The sequence below is a fragment of the Anopheles coluzzii genome, chromosome 3, assembly GCF_943734685.1.
Source record: "Anopheles coluzzii chromosome 3, AcolN3, whole genome shotgun sequence".
Classification (NCBI taxonomy): domain Eukaryota; kingdom Metazoa; phylum Arthropoda; class Insecta; order Diptera; family Culicidae; genus Anopheles; species Anopheles coluzzii.
The window spans coordinates 75,359,635-75,374,337 of NC_064671.1; the positions used below are offsets into that span (position 1 = coordinate 75,359,635).

A 14,703-nucleotide genomic window follows, 5' to 3' on the forward strand; every position below is an offset into this window, starting at 1 on the left:
ATCGCAAGGGCCCAGTTTGCAGTGATAATAGATGAGCGACGGACGTCAGACTAGAATCGCGAACGTGATAGGAAGCTGTAGGCTGATAGGTTATAAGTAGTGCAGCGAGACGTTCGGAGATATAAACGTCTGTGCTATATGCACTGATAAGTGTGGTTGTAAGTGAAATGTGGGTTCTATGTAGAGAGTATTATTTTTGCAGTTTTAATACACTGTTTTTCGCAAAACGAGCAAATCTCAATATTCTAGACATAACCATTTGGAGAGTACAATTTCATATAGCCCACTTCAAAAATTGAGGTTCAATTACGGAATAGATCAAAACTCTTTATGTGCACTGACTACACTGCTTATGAGTAAATCAATACGTCACAGATGGCTAAATCCATTAGAGTTTATGGCAGGCCTAGCTCGACTACAGTTAGTAAACCGAATAAAACAAAGGCGTTAAATATATTTTGTGTTTTTCCATTAATTCATTAATTGGGATGCAAATATCAGCACATTTTAAGGATTCACAGGTTTCCAGCCAAGCTAGAAGCTGTTTTTCGTAACATCGAAGGATACAAAATAATAACGAAATTCAATGGGGTCTTTATGGCAAATGAGCTTTGTTTACGAATAAGACTATAAAATCTAATAGACAGATATCATAATGCTTTTGATAGCTATTTACTAAGATGTAGTACTTAGTAAGATTACTAAGCTATGCTCTGGATTGTGTAGAGTGAATTTATCGTTTTTGACAAAGGATCAGTCGATTCAAATCTGAATTTTTTTATGGGTAAGACCAAACAACGCTAAGCTTTGCGTCGTCATTCGTTTGTGTTGCAGCGATTCCAACCCGAATAGAAGGTGTTTAGAACGGTACCAAGAGACTAATGTGACTTTTGAATGACTTTTGGAATGATTCTTGATTATTATGTTTGCATTAGTGTTTAAATATATTTTCTTCTGTACTGACCTACTTATCAATGACTCTACAATTTCGAGTGACCTTTCATATTGATGGTTTTGAATACGCTTACCAGATTAAATGAGAGAAAATGTATTTATTAATATCCCATCGGACCCCACAAGGCCTCCAGCCGTCCTTCTAAGTGTGTGTGTTTAATGTTAGTGCGTTGATAGAAGCTTTGGATTTATTTTGAACCAAAGTTCTTGATGGAGGTAACACTGCAATGGTATTGATACGCCTTTGCTAAAGGTTAACTTATCAAGAATTTCATGTGCTGTATTATTTAATATTCATTAAATTTTTTTTCAAAGCATTTGGTCCGATGGATTGGTATTGAACCTGCCAAGATATTGTCATCAATTTATTGAGATTCAAATAAATTTATTGTGCCCCCGATGTAATTAATTAGCGAGGTCTCTCAATCTCTTATCATGTATCTACAATGTAGGGGCATTGACGTCCATCTTGCCGTTAGCCTTGAGTATTTCTTGAATATTGCTTTAGTATGAAGATAGAGATTTAATTGAATGTTAAAAAATTTAGTTTTGTTTTATAAAAAAAATGCTAGAAGACTAAAACGTTCTTTTAACTCTTTATTGTATCTCCAGCTTTAAGGCTCCTTTCATACGCAATTATCACATTTTACATAAGCTATAATGGAACTTCCCTCAAACCCGCATCTGAAACGCAAGATAAAAAGGTACAAAATGCACGTTTATATGTGCATATGCTGAGCAAACTGACTATACCCTTCAACCCCTTACTCTTATCACAGTTTGCGCTTGAATATGCAAAGATAAAATTGATAAAACTAATTTAATCAACAAGCTGGGCATGATTTTAAGATGATGTTGCCTAGCGCGGAACATGTCTGTCAACACCATGTTATCTGCTAACCAATTTAAAAAGGCAAACGAAACCCAGTCCGGTTCGGGCACACCGTGCGAACCATATTTGCGGGAGCATTATCTACTTATTTGCCAGCTTAGCGTCTTTGGGTTCCGTTTTGGTTCTCGACCTCGTGCAGTACCTGTGGCCGCACCATAAAACGATAAGAATGAGTAGTATTTCAATTGCCGCGGCAAGGTACAGGATGTACGGTGCCATGTGCTGCTGCTCGTCCATTTCATCCTGCCACCAGGTCCAGGTGTTGTTGTGTAGGGCTGGGTCCGATCTACTGTCTGATGGTTGATTGCGAGGTGCAAGAGCGTCCCGTTTGAAGCGCTCCACGTCGGACTGTAGATCTTTTAACAACTCCGGATATTCGTCTGCCAGATTTACTCGTTCGCAAGGATCTTCGACAACATTGAAGAGACAGGGTTTTACAAGCGGTTCACATGGAATGGCTTGAACGTCTTCCGCACATCGGAGTGTAGCATTTTGACGAATTTCTCGTACTTGCTCTTCGGAAAGAAGTATCGAGCTACCAATAAACGAATCATTTAACAGTTGGGCAAAGTAGTCTTCTTCCGGGATTTGATCGTCTTGGTCGGATAGTTGTCCTAACCATCCATCATAAATCCCTCGCGCAGTAGTTCCATTGATATACTTCCAGCCCTGTTTCATGTAGCTGCGGTAGCCATATCGGCGATCGACATTATGCATCACCACCGTGCGACCATCGACTGAAGCCGATTGCAACGTTAGCCATTGGTTCTGGCCATCGATCGGACCGCCAGCAGGGATAGACTGGATGCCAGCCGCATGACCAAGTGTGGGCAACCAATCGCTAACGTGAATCCACTGCTCGGACACTACACGCTTCCGGGGTAGCAGAGGGCTCCATATCAGTGCCGCACCACGGACTGCTCCTTCCCAGGGTGAATACTTTTGCTGCGATAAGAGAGGATCGTAGCATTAGCCCTTTTGTATCTATTGAGAATTATTACACAAGGATCATTTGGATGTTATAGACACAACATTCATAACATTCTTGTTGAAGTCTAGGCCGTTGGTGCATAGTTACAGCTTTGAGGGTTCTTTTAGTAATGTTGATCGGGATCTTATAATTTATGTTAACAAACATCAAAATCAAGCATTTCTTTTTCATCGTTAGTAGAGTTATTTATTTCATAACATTGATATGTTTCACAAAAACGTTATTGATGATTAATCACAAGGCAAATTGTTAGAAGCATGCTGTTTATTTATTTATTTAGTATTATTTTAGTATCACAAAGATGAAGTTTTGTTTATTAATTTTTTATATCATGTTTCCTAACAGTTTGCAGTTATTTTTTATTGAAATATTTGTTTTCTCTTTTGTTTGTTTAAATGCGATCGATACTCATTTCATTCCACTTTATGATACCGTCATGCTACGTTCAAGTCTTTTTTTCCATTTGCATTACTCATTTAATTTCACCCTTTTCCAATCATTTTTCGCAGCACATTTGCTATTCTTTCCTCCTTTAGATCTTACCACCATGTACCTTAGCTAACAGTTTAGCTTCAACCTTAGCAAACAGTGCCATAAAATATTCCATAAAGCTCTGAAAGGTGCTGAAAAGCTGCTGCAAATTATGGGTCGGCGATTGTGTGCCCACTCCCTCCAGCCACCACGTCCAGGTGCAATTGTGTCGCGCCGGATCGGCCCTACTGTCCGACGGTTGCTGGCGCGATGGAACGCTGCGCTTCCTATAGCTATTTACATCAGTTTCAAGCTCCCGCAAAATGTATGGATAGGCATTGGCTTGATTGTTACGCTCGCAGGGATCTTCAACTATGTTAAACAGGCAGGGCCGCTTGAGCGGCTCACAAACAGTTCCTTGGGCGTTTGAACATTCTACCATCGCTTTGGAACGAAGCCGTTTAACGTCGTCCCTGGTGAGCAGCATCGAGGAACCAATGCTCTGCGAAGCGGTCAGCCGTTTGTAATAGTCTTCGTGCGATATCTGCTCACCGTCCTTCAGTTGCCCTAACCACCGATCGTAAGCACCTTTAAACGACGTTCCGTTGACATACTTCCAGCCGCGCTTAATGTAGCTGCTGTAGGTAAACTCATTGTGAGCGTTATTCATCACAACCGTACGGCCACCGCTAGACGAAGAGGTTAGTGTTGACCATTGATTTTGGCCATCGATGGGACTATTGTTGGGTGGGATTCTGATGCCCGCTGCATGACCGAGTGTCGGCAACCAATCGCTCACGTGTAGCCATTGATTCGACACGACGCCCTTCCGCGGGAGAAGACGGCTCCAAATCAGTGCGGCACCGCGAACGGCTCCTTCCCAGGGGGATTCTTTTTGCTAAATTTAATGATACGGTTTAGTTATTAGTAGGTTATTAAGTTAGCACATTTGAAGTTATGTGTTATTAATCGTTTGTTGATATTTATGATTCGGTTACAAAATTATCATATTGCTCCCAACGATGCAATTAAAAGCAAAGCACACCACTTACCCCACGCAGTGGATAGTTGGAGCCGGAATTGGCATGAATTCCCAGCGTCGGTGCACCATTATCGGCGTAAAACAGTATGATGGTGTTGTTGAGCATGCGGCGCCTCTCCAAGCTTCGATAGATCCGCCCAACGCCCGTGTCAATTCGCGATACCATGGCTGTTGGATAGAAAGCAAAAGTCCACAGAAACGGTAAAACGGGTGGAAAAACACGAGCGAAACGGGTTAAAAACCTGTCTGCACAGCGGTTGCCGCCCCGCACCGTATGACCCTGACCGTGACAGCCGCAGCCCGGGTGCGGTTGCGGTGCAAACAAACTAACCTGCCAGCGTGCGACGCTTCGGATCCTGAATGTAGTCGAATTTGGCAATCTCATCTGCTGGCGCCTGCAGCGGATCGTCCTCGTTGCCGGTGTGCGGGGCAAGATGGGTGAGCACCAGGAACAGGGGTTTGCTTCTGTTGTGGGAATCGATTAGACGGACGGCTTCGTCGTTGAACAGATCGGTCGCATACGTTCCGTTCGCGTCGTAGTTGACGGCGGTGTTGCGTCGCATGTCCAAACCGCGGGCAGATGTCTGGGAAGTGATGCAATTTTTAGCAATCAGATTCGGGAAGGGGCTTTGTGGTGGGATGAGCAAAATTGCAAACGTCCAAGAGATGGCTTCTTCGACTCTTCGATTGAATTTTATTTTGGAAAACGAAAATGTGTCATGCGAGGTATGTTTGATTTTGTTTCCAATTTTCAGGAATAGATATTTGCACATAAAATATGAAAACAGTAGGTATTTGAAATATATTTTTACCGGGTAATTGTTATTGCTTATTTCTGCATCTTGCAACTTGAGGTTAAGAAAGATCATTTTTAAACGTCGCAAATATTAAGTGTAGAAAATTACTTTTAAATTGAAATAGATACAAAAAAGCTCTATTTTCTAGCTAGACTTTCAGTAGATTTTGTAATTTAATGGTTGAATTGTGTATAACGACGTCGACCACATTCAACAATGTGCTAAAAGTGGTCAAATTTATTAACATCTTTGATGGATTGATGTGACCTAGTTGATTGTGACTCCTAGTGCTGAACATTAAACTTCTTTTATTTAAGTTAGCATTGATTTGGTTCTTACTAGCTTCTCTTTCCTTTTTGTCTCCTTCCCCTTCAATAGATTATGATTGTTATTGTTTGTTTTAGTTTTCTTATTTTTTTTTTGTTTGTATTTATATTTTCATTTGTTTATTAGGGATTGACATTTATTGTTGTTGTTGTTTTAATTTCATAGGAATAAAATGTTAATTAAAACTTTGATTAATATATTGATTAATAAAAATAGGAATAATAATAATAATAATAATACTAATAATAATAGAAATAAAAATAGTAATAATATGGTAATAATTTTAATGATAATATAAAATAAAATATATAATAAAAATAATAATAATAATTTTAATAATAATAATAATAATAATAATAATAATAATAATAATAATAATAATAAAAATAATAATAATAATAATAATAATAATGAAAATAATATTGAAATAAAAAGTAATTAATAATAACAATATGAATAAGCAATACGTCAAAATAATATGAAGATCGGAGAAGAGAAAAAGCATTCCAAAGGTTTCTAAACCACAATTCTTTTAATTTTTTTTCTTTTCAATCTTTACATCATTATTCAACGCTTGCGAGGTGTTTTTGAACAGCACCGTTATCAGAGATATATGAAAGCTGTTGAAAAACATTTTGCAAGCGTTGAATATTATTGTAAAAATTTTAAACCTGAGTATGAAAACAGGTAATGTGTTTGCTATTTCTTTGTCAATGAAAAAAAAAAAAAATTACCAATGAAACAAATTTGACTATCGGCGTACTGAATACATAATTGAGGCTAAAGCCACAGAGGGAGCAGTAGATAGTGGAAAAAAAACGCAACGGTTTAACCGAGCTTAGCCACCTCCATCGAACTGCGGCAGATAAATCCAACCTTCATTGCAAACCATCATTGTTCGGGGTTGCTAAAAGTGCATATTCCATTGCAGTGCAGAAGTCAAAGTACGCATTACTAATTAAGTTCGTTGGAGATAAGGTGCCGTGTGCATAAAAATAAAAACAAGCCGACCATGAAGTGCGTTGCGCTAAATATAAATTTAAACCTGTCAACGGAAATGCAATTGCTGCGTCCTTCAACTAAAATCCGGCAGCGGGATATTATTTTACACATGAGTTTCTGTTGTTTGTGTGAGCCTGTGTTAAGCTTGTAAAAAAGCCATTTTAATCACTGCTTTTGAGATGGATGAATTACAGCGCAATGGTGACATAAAGAAGTGATTTAGCTGTGGCCGAAGCAATCACCCGGTACGTTCTTTGTGTGGGAAGGAAACTCTAACTCCAGCGTGGCAATCAAATCATTCCTTACCTCGTTCATCTGCAAGCTGTGGTCCCAATAGTCGATGTACGGGCCGAGATAGCCAAAGTGTGAGTCGAAGCCCCGGTAGGTCGGTGTGTACGCGCGCCGGAAAAACCCAAGATGCCACTTGCCGACCAGGTGCGTGCGGTAACCGGCCTCGCGGAAGTACTGGGGCATTAGCTTCTGGTCCAGCCCCAGACCCCACGGTTCGTCCGAGATGATGACGTGATCCTGCATGCCGATGTTCATCGGATGCTTGCCGGTCATTAGGGAGGCCCGCGATGGGGTGCAGAGCGGCGGCACGTAGTGGCGGTTCAGTATGATACCGTCGTACGCGAGCGCATCGATGTTGGGCGTCGGGATTTGGTTCGATCCGTGGAAGCTGACATCATTCCAACCCTAGGGCAGAAAGAACGACGAGAACACACGTAGATTGAATAGATTGCATCGCTTGGAATGATCGAGAGACACCTGTCATTACATAAAACCGATCGATTCGGTTTCGAGCCAACACACAGACACACTCGGGACAAACTCCTTCAACATCGGGTCACCCCTTCTACAGATCCTTACCAAATCATCAGCAACAATGATTACAATGTTGGGTCGCTCTTGGTGGGCAGTACTCGCACCACCTCCCAACCACAACAGCCACAGGGTCACTAGATACGGCACGGCGCGTTTCATCATGCACAGTTCACACACACGTGTCCGACAGCACGGGTACGATCAGTTTCATCAAATGGAATTGTATAATATCAATAATTGTGGTGGTTTGTCGCGGTTTTTACACTGACTTCATTGCACAAGTCAAACATCCCATTTGCAGACACTCTTTTGTTTTGTTTGCTTTCACCCCCTGTTATGCTCGTACACCGTTGTTCACTAAACTGACAGAGAGTCGGTGGCGCAAATTTACACTTCGCGATCGTTTGCACACTTTGGTGTCGTTTCGTCTATTGTGTTGTTGATCACGGCGTGTTTGCTCTTTGGCGCTCACTGCTTCACCATACGTTTGGCGTTGCTGCTGCTGCTTCTGTGCAGGCTCGCGACAGACTGATATCTGGCGTGGAGTGCGCCGTACACTTTTATTAAGTTTTTTTAGTACACCTGCCACGACGTTTGTTGCTTTCCCATGGTAGGGAAGGGTGGGCGAATATGCTAGTGACTAATAAAAAGCAAGGGAGGGCTTGCTGTCTGGCAGGTTTGGTGGGGGCAGGAGTTCTAGCTCCGAGTGGCACGAGAACATTGCACGGAATCAGGCACGATGTGACCGGTTTTATGGGGTGCCTCAAGTTTAACAGCTTCACTGACACTATATCGACACGAAGAAGCGGCCCGAAGGTTCTTTTCGGGTGGTGGGGTTTAGGAAGATTTGCACATTCCGTACCCCTGCTGATAGTGCACGCGTTATCTAAATGGTGGCACTGCGTTGATCCTATGCGCGGTGGCCTCGTTTTGGGATCTTTACGAACCATTTAGATGTAATTTGGAGGGCACTCAGGCAATGTGGAGAGGGGGATCGTTCGCTGCACTTGATGTGGTGGTGCGTTTGAAGATGGAGCTTTTATTACAGGAATCAGTCTATCTTCGAGGTGATTGGGATTGGACAGTTGCTCGGTTTCTATTCTTAAAAGGATATCTAATTCAGTTAATGAACTGTTTACTGTTTTAGAGATGAGTTTTTTCTATAAAATGAGATCAGAATACGATCCTGACATATTTTTTATTGTTTTGTTGTGTACCAAATTCTGTATCAATGAATAATTTAAATTTTATTTCTACTTCAAGTCTCTCGAAGAAGTTTGCGGTTTTTCTCCAAATACTAAAATAACTGTATGGAACGATTAAAAATGTTTTATTGAACTTGAAATCATGTTTACACAAGTTGCGGACTAATATGGTTTAATGTCTTACACTTCATATTTGACTTGTAATGCATGGTTTTTATTTATATTATTATTATTATTATTATTATTATTATTATTATTATTATTATTATTATTATTATTATTATTATTATTATTTATTTTAATCTTCAACGGGCCGTATGGCCTAATTAAGATAAGTAAGTAACAGTTCATTTAAAAAAAATACATTACAAAAACAAGATTTACATCGCAATTCACTGCGGCCACGGTAAAAGCCGGAGACGTTCCTTAAAAGAACTGAGTTGAGATGTCAAAGTCGAAGCAATCCGAAACAGTGTTGAAAACACCCGACATGCGGAACATAGGGTCAGACCGACCAACGATGGAACGGGGTTAAGCGAACCGTAGAGTCTCTCTAGACCTAAGTGTTCGGGATGGTGCATAGGTATCGACTCGATGCAACAAAGGCGATGAGTCGATAGTGCCATTTAGCAATCCAGCGATGAAAGAGCACTGTGCATTGCGTCTTCTAACCGAAAGAGGTTCAAGGCCTAGAAGACGGCACCGCGCAGCATACGGAGGAAGATTATTGCGATCCTGCCAGGGAAGTAGGCGTAGGGCATATCGCGTGAGCTTACGTTGAATCGCCTCAAGTCGAGGAATTGAAGAAGCAGTAGTTGGGCTCCAGACTACGCACGAATATTCCAGAACCGAACGAACGATATTGTTGTAGACAGCTTTGATGCACATGGGGTTGCGGAATTCATTAGTTGTCCGGATAATCACGCCAAGTAATTGATTTCCTTTGGCTACAACGCCATCGATATGCTGTTTAGAGTTCAAACTAGAGTCAAGCAGAACGGCCAGGTCTTTGGCATGATTTTGTCGATTAACTGCAGTGCCGTCCATGAAGTAGGTACCAGTGACTGAGCTCCTGCATCGACTAAAAGACACACAGAAGCATTTCTCAATACAGATAGTCAGTCCATTACGCTTGCACCACGAACAGAAGATTTCGATGCAGTCTTGCAGGAATATACAATCACCTGTGTTGTGTATAGGCGAGAAAATTTTTGCATCGTCGGCAAAACAGACTGACACTGTCGGGAGGTAAAGCGAGGGTAACATCGTTGATGAACAATATGAAGAGATTTTCATATACAATCTTTTCAAACAATATTTTCATATACAATCCGTTATAGTCTACTTTTTTTTCTTTGGCACAACAACCGTTGTCGCTCAACGTCTGCCTGTACCCACTAGTGAAGTGAGCTTGGCTGTCAGTGACTTATTGATTACCCATAGCAGGATAGTCAGTTCTACGCCTATTCGGGGCTTGAACCCATGGCGGGCATATTGTTAAGTCGTACGAGCTGATGACTGTACCACCAGACCGGCCAAAGTCTACTAGTTATCGTCGTAAATCCTAAATCGTGCATAGTGTCAACCTTGTGTAGCATAAATCTGTCACTGGAATGTTTGAATCCGGCGTACTCGGGATGTGTTGAATGTGCGTCGTTGTGTTGGATCTATAAAGCTACCTTTCACTGAAGAGCCTCTCATTTGCCCGTCACATTCAAACTTGACGATATTAATTTCATTCTCTACAAGGCCAGAATAAAATGGAATATGTCCAATTAAGGGCTTACTACGACGAAGTCAGACTTTACGACAACAAGTTAGCTAGAACGGATTGACTATGACGGCAAGCACTGTAAAAATGACAAGAAACCCATATTTTCAATTTCAATTTTATCGCCTCTTCAGCTTGAGTAAAGGCATTAAATTGCGATGAGTTACTCGTGTCTTCAGTCTTTCACATGACTTATTAACAGCAAATGTTTTCAAGTTTTCTCTTGACTACCCTACGGAAAGCTACCTTTTTCGTATGTAATGTGCTGTTTTGCGTAGTTATCATTCACTAAAATTACAGCTTTTTCTAATGAGTTGTTCAATTTGAGCTCTTTCCAAGTCCACAAATCTTGCTTAATTATTCAATAGAGAGGCCATGACACTTCTTCCCCGGCATTCGACACCGATAGAACTTTTTATGGTGGACATTCCATTTCAGGATCACTTCAGCAACTTAAGTTTTATAATAAATCATATTTATAAATACAATTATGTATGTTTTGGCTAATAATATGTTAGTTCTTCCTGATAAAAAGATAACATGCTGATAATACGCGACACTTAAATAAATAGAGTGTTCAAGAGAAATTATTAGAATAAGGCAGAGACAAAACAATCAATTTTCATAATAATGCATAAAGAATGAAATTGAAAGAATTTTGTGCTTCATATATACAATCAAGTTCAAAATTTTGTGCCAGTTGTGTCAATAACTATCTCGGCACAGAGTGAATAGCTTTATATGACCCGTATTAGCTCGTCCATCTCTAGTAAATGGGGACGAACTGTGCAAATGGGACTTTTTCTTGCAATGTCGGCAATTTTCCCTATTGTACCTTCAGGATCAGTGTGTCCTTAAATCGAGGGATAGAAAGGCTTTTCCACATAACGATTGTACATTTTGTAACGATCTCTGCCTTTATGTGTCTAACACATGTTTAAATTCAAGACATATTTCTTTCTCTATTGCTCCCTGCTATCGTTTTATTTCTTGAGTTGAGTACTGCTGATATGTAAATTCGTTTGTTCTTTTGGCTTCCCGAGATATCACTTCAAAGAATTTTCTTGAACTTTCATTACAAAATCAAACTCTTTTAACAATACGTTGTTTTTAATGACAAATTCGTCTTGTTTGTGCATTGTTTGCTGGAAGGTTTCAATTTTATTGATATCATTTGATCATGTTTTGCTTTATATAGCTCCCTTATTTGTGAGGCACTTCAAAAAATCTCTCATCCAACAAAGAACTGATTGACACCAGCCAGCAGCAACGTGCACATGGAAACGTGTGTTTGTCTGCTTTTTATTTGCTCAGCATTAGAACGCGTGTAGACGAGCAGTCACTGTTGATGTAATAAATGAGCTTAGAGCGAATTATTGATATCACCTCTTAAAAATAAACGACAAAAAATGGAGCACCTCCCAGAACCTTCATCACAAGCTCCAATTCTAATCAATACCATATCACGCGTGTGTGTGTTGTACAATTTTACTCACATGCAAACCCACTCGGTACGAACGTGCGTGCGTGCATGGTTTTGTTCGCCCCAACCTTCCCTCCCCTCACTCCTCCGCACTAATGATAGGATCGATTAAAGGACACGTACGGCGTACATCCTAGCTCCCTATATGACCACCATTATAAAAAAAAGAGCAATCAGAGACAGCGGGGAGGGGTCGGGCAAGGGGGCAAAAATTTCACTTCGAAACGAAATCCATAAACCGAACGTGCCCAAGTGGTCGGTGGCGAATTATTGTCACTCTTTAGTCACCCCGAGTCCTTTCCAGCAAGGGGGTTGCCGTGTAAATTTCGCACCACCCAGCTGAACTGTTGGACTTGAAAATGAGGAACAATGGTAGCTGGCAGAGCGAAAAAAAAAATATCGACAGCGAAAGCATCAACTCCAAACACTCTTGTGCAGATTTTTGCAGACAAAAAAGGGATGCTGGAAGCTGGAATAACTGGGGACAGAAGAGCGGAACAATTTAACGGAAGCGACAAGCACACAGAGACATTCATAACGCACCAGCCTACCGCGAGGCGTGGTGGCTCGCAGGAATGGAAGAAGCCATTCCATTTGTTGGAGCTAGAATGAATTTGAATGTAATATTTGCGGCACGAGCGCCGCCGTGTTAGAGGTCGTGCCTGGTCGTAATCAAACCGCCGTATCGAAGGGAATGTGCGGTAATGGGAGGACGCTTTAGGGCTGGTTGGGTAAGAATGTGGAGTGGCCGGCCCAGTCTCGATCAAGGCCGCTAACCGCCGAGACGTCGGGACGGGGTAAAGGGAGTGAGTAATACAGCAAAAAAAAAAAAACACGCTAAAACCCCCTGAAGGTATGCAAATGGGGATGATTTTGGTTTTCGACCGAACCATCACACACACATAGCACGGGGGTACGTAGTGTAGTGGTAGTACAAAAGCAGTAAAAAGCTTCATTATCATACGCGTCACAGATGATTGCACTTTTGGAGGAATCCGGCTGGATGTCCATTAAAATGTCGGCCTGTGTGTGTGTCTGTGTGTATGATATCATAAAAACAATTCCAAGCACACGTGGCTAAATGTGGCGGAAACGGATGGCCGGTGGCCGCTCTGTAGGGCTTTTCGAGTGGCGATCCGGTTGTCTGTTCCGGTGTGAGCGTTCCGGTAGGTTCTAGAACTATTCAACTTGCTGCACGAACTGCCACAACTGCACGACTGTGTCCTGAAGCCAAAGGCTTGGTCCAGATTCTGCAGCAAAATCCCTGGAGCTGTTCGGGCACTCTCCTTCCCCTGCAAACTTGTAAACGGCTCAATGTCGACAACCAAACATCACGAAAGAGTCTGGAGCGTAACTCAAACCCTTCGGGGCAGTCCGAGTCCCGAGACTCCCCTTAGCAAGGAGCAGCAAGGGGACAGCTGCTGCGGGTGTTAAGTTTGCACACAAATAATCGCACATTACGCTTCGACAGGCTTTAATTGAAGGTAGTTGGTTGGCTGGTCTCATGGTCTCGATTTAACTTAGATATAGGCTCCGCTTGCTCCGCCGGCTCCATGGTGTTTGACCTTCACGCGGGGTGCTGGCTGGGTGGCGATGGACGCTGGTGCCCTGCCCGGTGGCTTTGTTTGAGCAGCTTATTTGCGCACGGTCCGGGAATTAGAACGGCCTCCTCCATTCATGTTTAATGGTTACAACTTGCTAAACATACGCTTCGACACAACAATATCAATTAGGATTTAAGTACACTCACTCACGCCTGGCTGTGGGATTGTGGACTTTGTGTGCTATTGTGCCGGAATGGGTTTCATAGTGCTATTAGAATGTTGGGTTTTATGCTTTTAACTGTTTTCTTTTCTTTTGATCGTCTTTAGCTAATCGTTCTTTAGTTTCTTTATAATATTGTTTCATAATCGTATTTAAATTATCCTTTTGTTTATCATGTGTTTGTGTCATAATACCATTTATTTATTTTTATGTTTTTTTTTTGTGTTTATTATTTACTTATTATTTATTTTATACGTCTTTTTCAACATGTTGATCTTTTTCTTATGTTTTACAATTTTTCTTCTATTTTTATTTACTTATTGAAATGATTGATTTATTGAGGTTTTGTATTTACTGTTTGTGTTATTTATAAATAAACTTTAATTTTTACACACTTTTTGTTTGGATTATTCTAACCATGACCCAAATCTGGATTATACTGGTTGCTGGTCTTTATCGGTCATCTTCCACTCGGATGGCTGCTGAATATTGCAACAGTGCGGCTCCTCCACCACGTGTCGAGTCCACCGCCCAAAACACAAGCTATTTTGCACAGACCAACTGGCCCCGACCAACCACAGTGGTGTAGTGCTCGTGTACGGTTGCGGTGGGGGAAATGTCAGCGTTGAATCAGTCCTTAACACTCCTCGTCGCCGTCGCCGTCGTCGTCGTCGTTGTTGGGCGTAGTATCACTGCATGCGAGTTGAAGGTTGGCCAGAGTTGTCCCACATTTAGTTTGCCGGACCGTTGGGGTGTTGTTTTTGTTTGGGTGTTTCAAAATACAGTGTTGTGAGACGGCATTAGCTTTGGACAAGCGTGGGAGTTTGTAGAAATCATTACGGCAAATTTGCTCAACAGTAAATTAAAAGGCAAACTATTGGCTTTCAATGTGTTGGAGAGGATTCGTTTGTTTCTGCTATATGTGGCATCTGTGCACCGTTGGATCACAGTACACGTTGGATAAATGTAATGCTTGATGCATCATTTTTAAAGTACTTTTCTGTAAAGAGTATAAAGTTAACTTCTCCTTCTCAAAGCTTCTTTTACTTCCTCAGACAATTCCTCAGACTTTCTACTGTTTTAACAATACATGCTCACATGACACAATTGTTACCGGCATAAAGGAGCACCCTTCGTCATATGCTTTTAAATGAACCTGTTGAACTGGATAATGGCAGC

The 14,703-nt window shown here is 41.3% G+C and overlaps 1 protein-coding gene across 2 annotated transcripts; it reads right to left on the reverse strand.

The window, feature by feature from the left end:
- Window positions 1-1,361: 1,361 nt before the first annotated feature.
- LOC120958921 (arylsulfatase B-like) lies at window positions 1,362-8,241 on the reverse strand. 2 transcript variants are annotated; one of them, XM_040381994.2, is made up of 5 exons: window positions 7,347-8,241; window positions 6,783-7,172; window positions 4,682-4,934; window positions 4,361-4,518; window positions 1,362-2,791 (listed from the first exon to the last, which is right to left on the reverse strand). In XM_040381994.2, the coding sequence occupies exons 1-5, from the start codon at window positions 7,461-7,463 to the stop codon at window positions 1,928-1,930; spliced, it is 1,782 nt and encodes a 593-aa protein (XP_040237928.2). In that variant the 5' UTR covers window positions 7,464-8,241; the 3' UTR covers window positions 1,362-1,927. The 2 variants fall into 2 exon arrangements, with proteins under 2 accessions (XP_040237928.2, XP_040237929.2); XM_040381995.2 differs by lacking the exon at window positions 1,362-2,791 and adding an exon at window positions 2,814-4,206 and having other exon boundaries at window positions 7,347-8,226.
- Window positions 8,242-14,703: the final 6,462 nt, after the last annotated feature.

What these genes read in the sequence shown, in the direction of transcription:
- LOC120958921 (XM_040381994.2), bottom strand. Translation starts at nt 7,463, where the DNA reads ATGATGAAACGCGCCGTGCCGTATCTAGTGACCCTGTGGCTGTTGTGG. An exon ending in ACAGCTTGCAGATGAACGAG is followed by an intron (nt 4,935 to 6,782) that starts GTAAGGAATGAT and finishes ATCACTTCCCAG; the next exon opens with ACATCTGCCCGCGGTTTGGA. An exon ending in CCAACTATCCACTGCGTGGG is followed by an intron (nt 2,792 to 4,360) that starts GTAAGTGGTGTG and finishes CTCTTATCGCAG; the next exon opens with CAAAAGTATTCACCCTGGGA.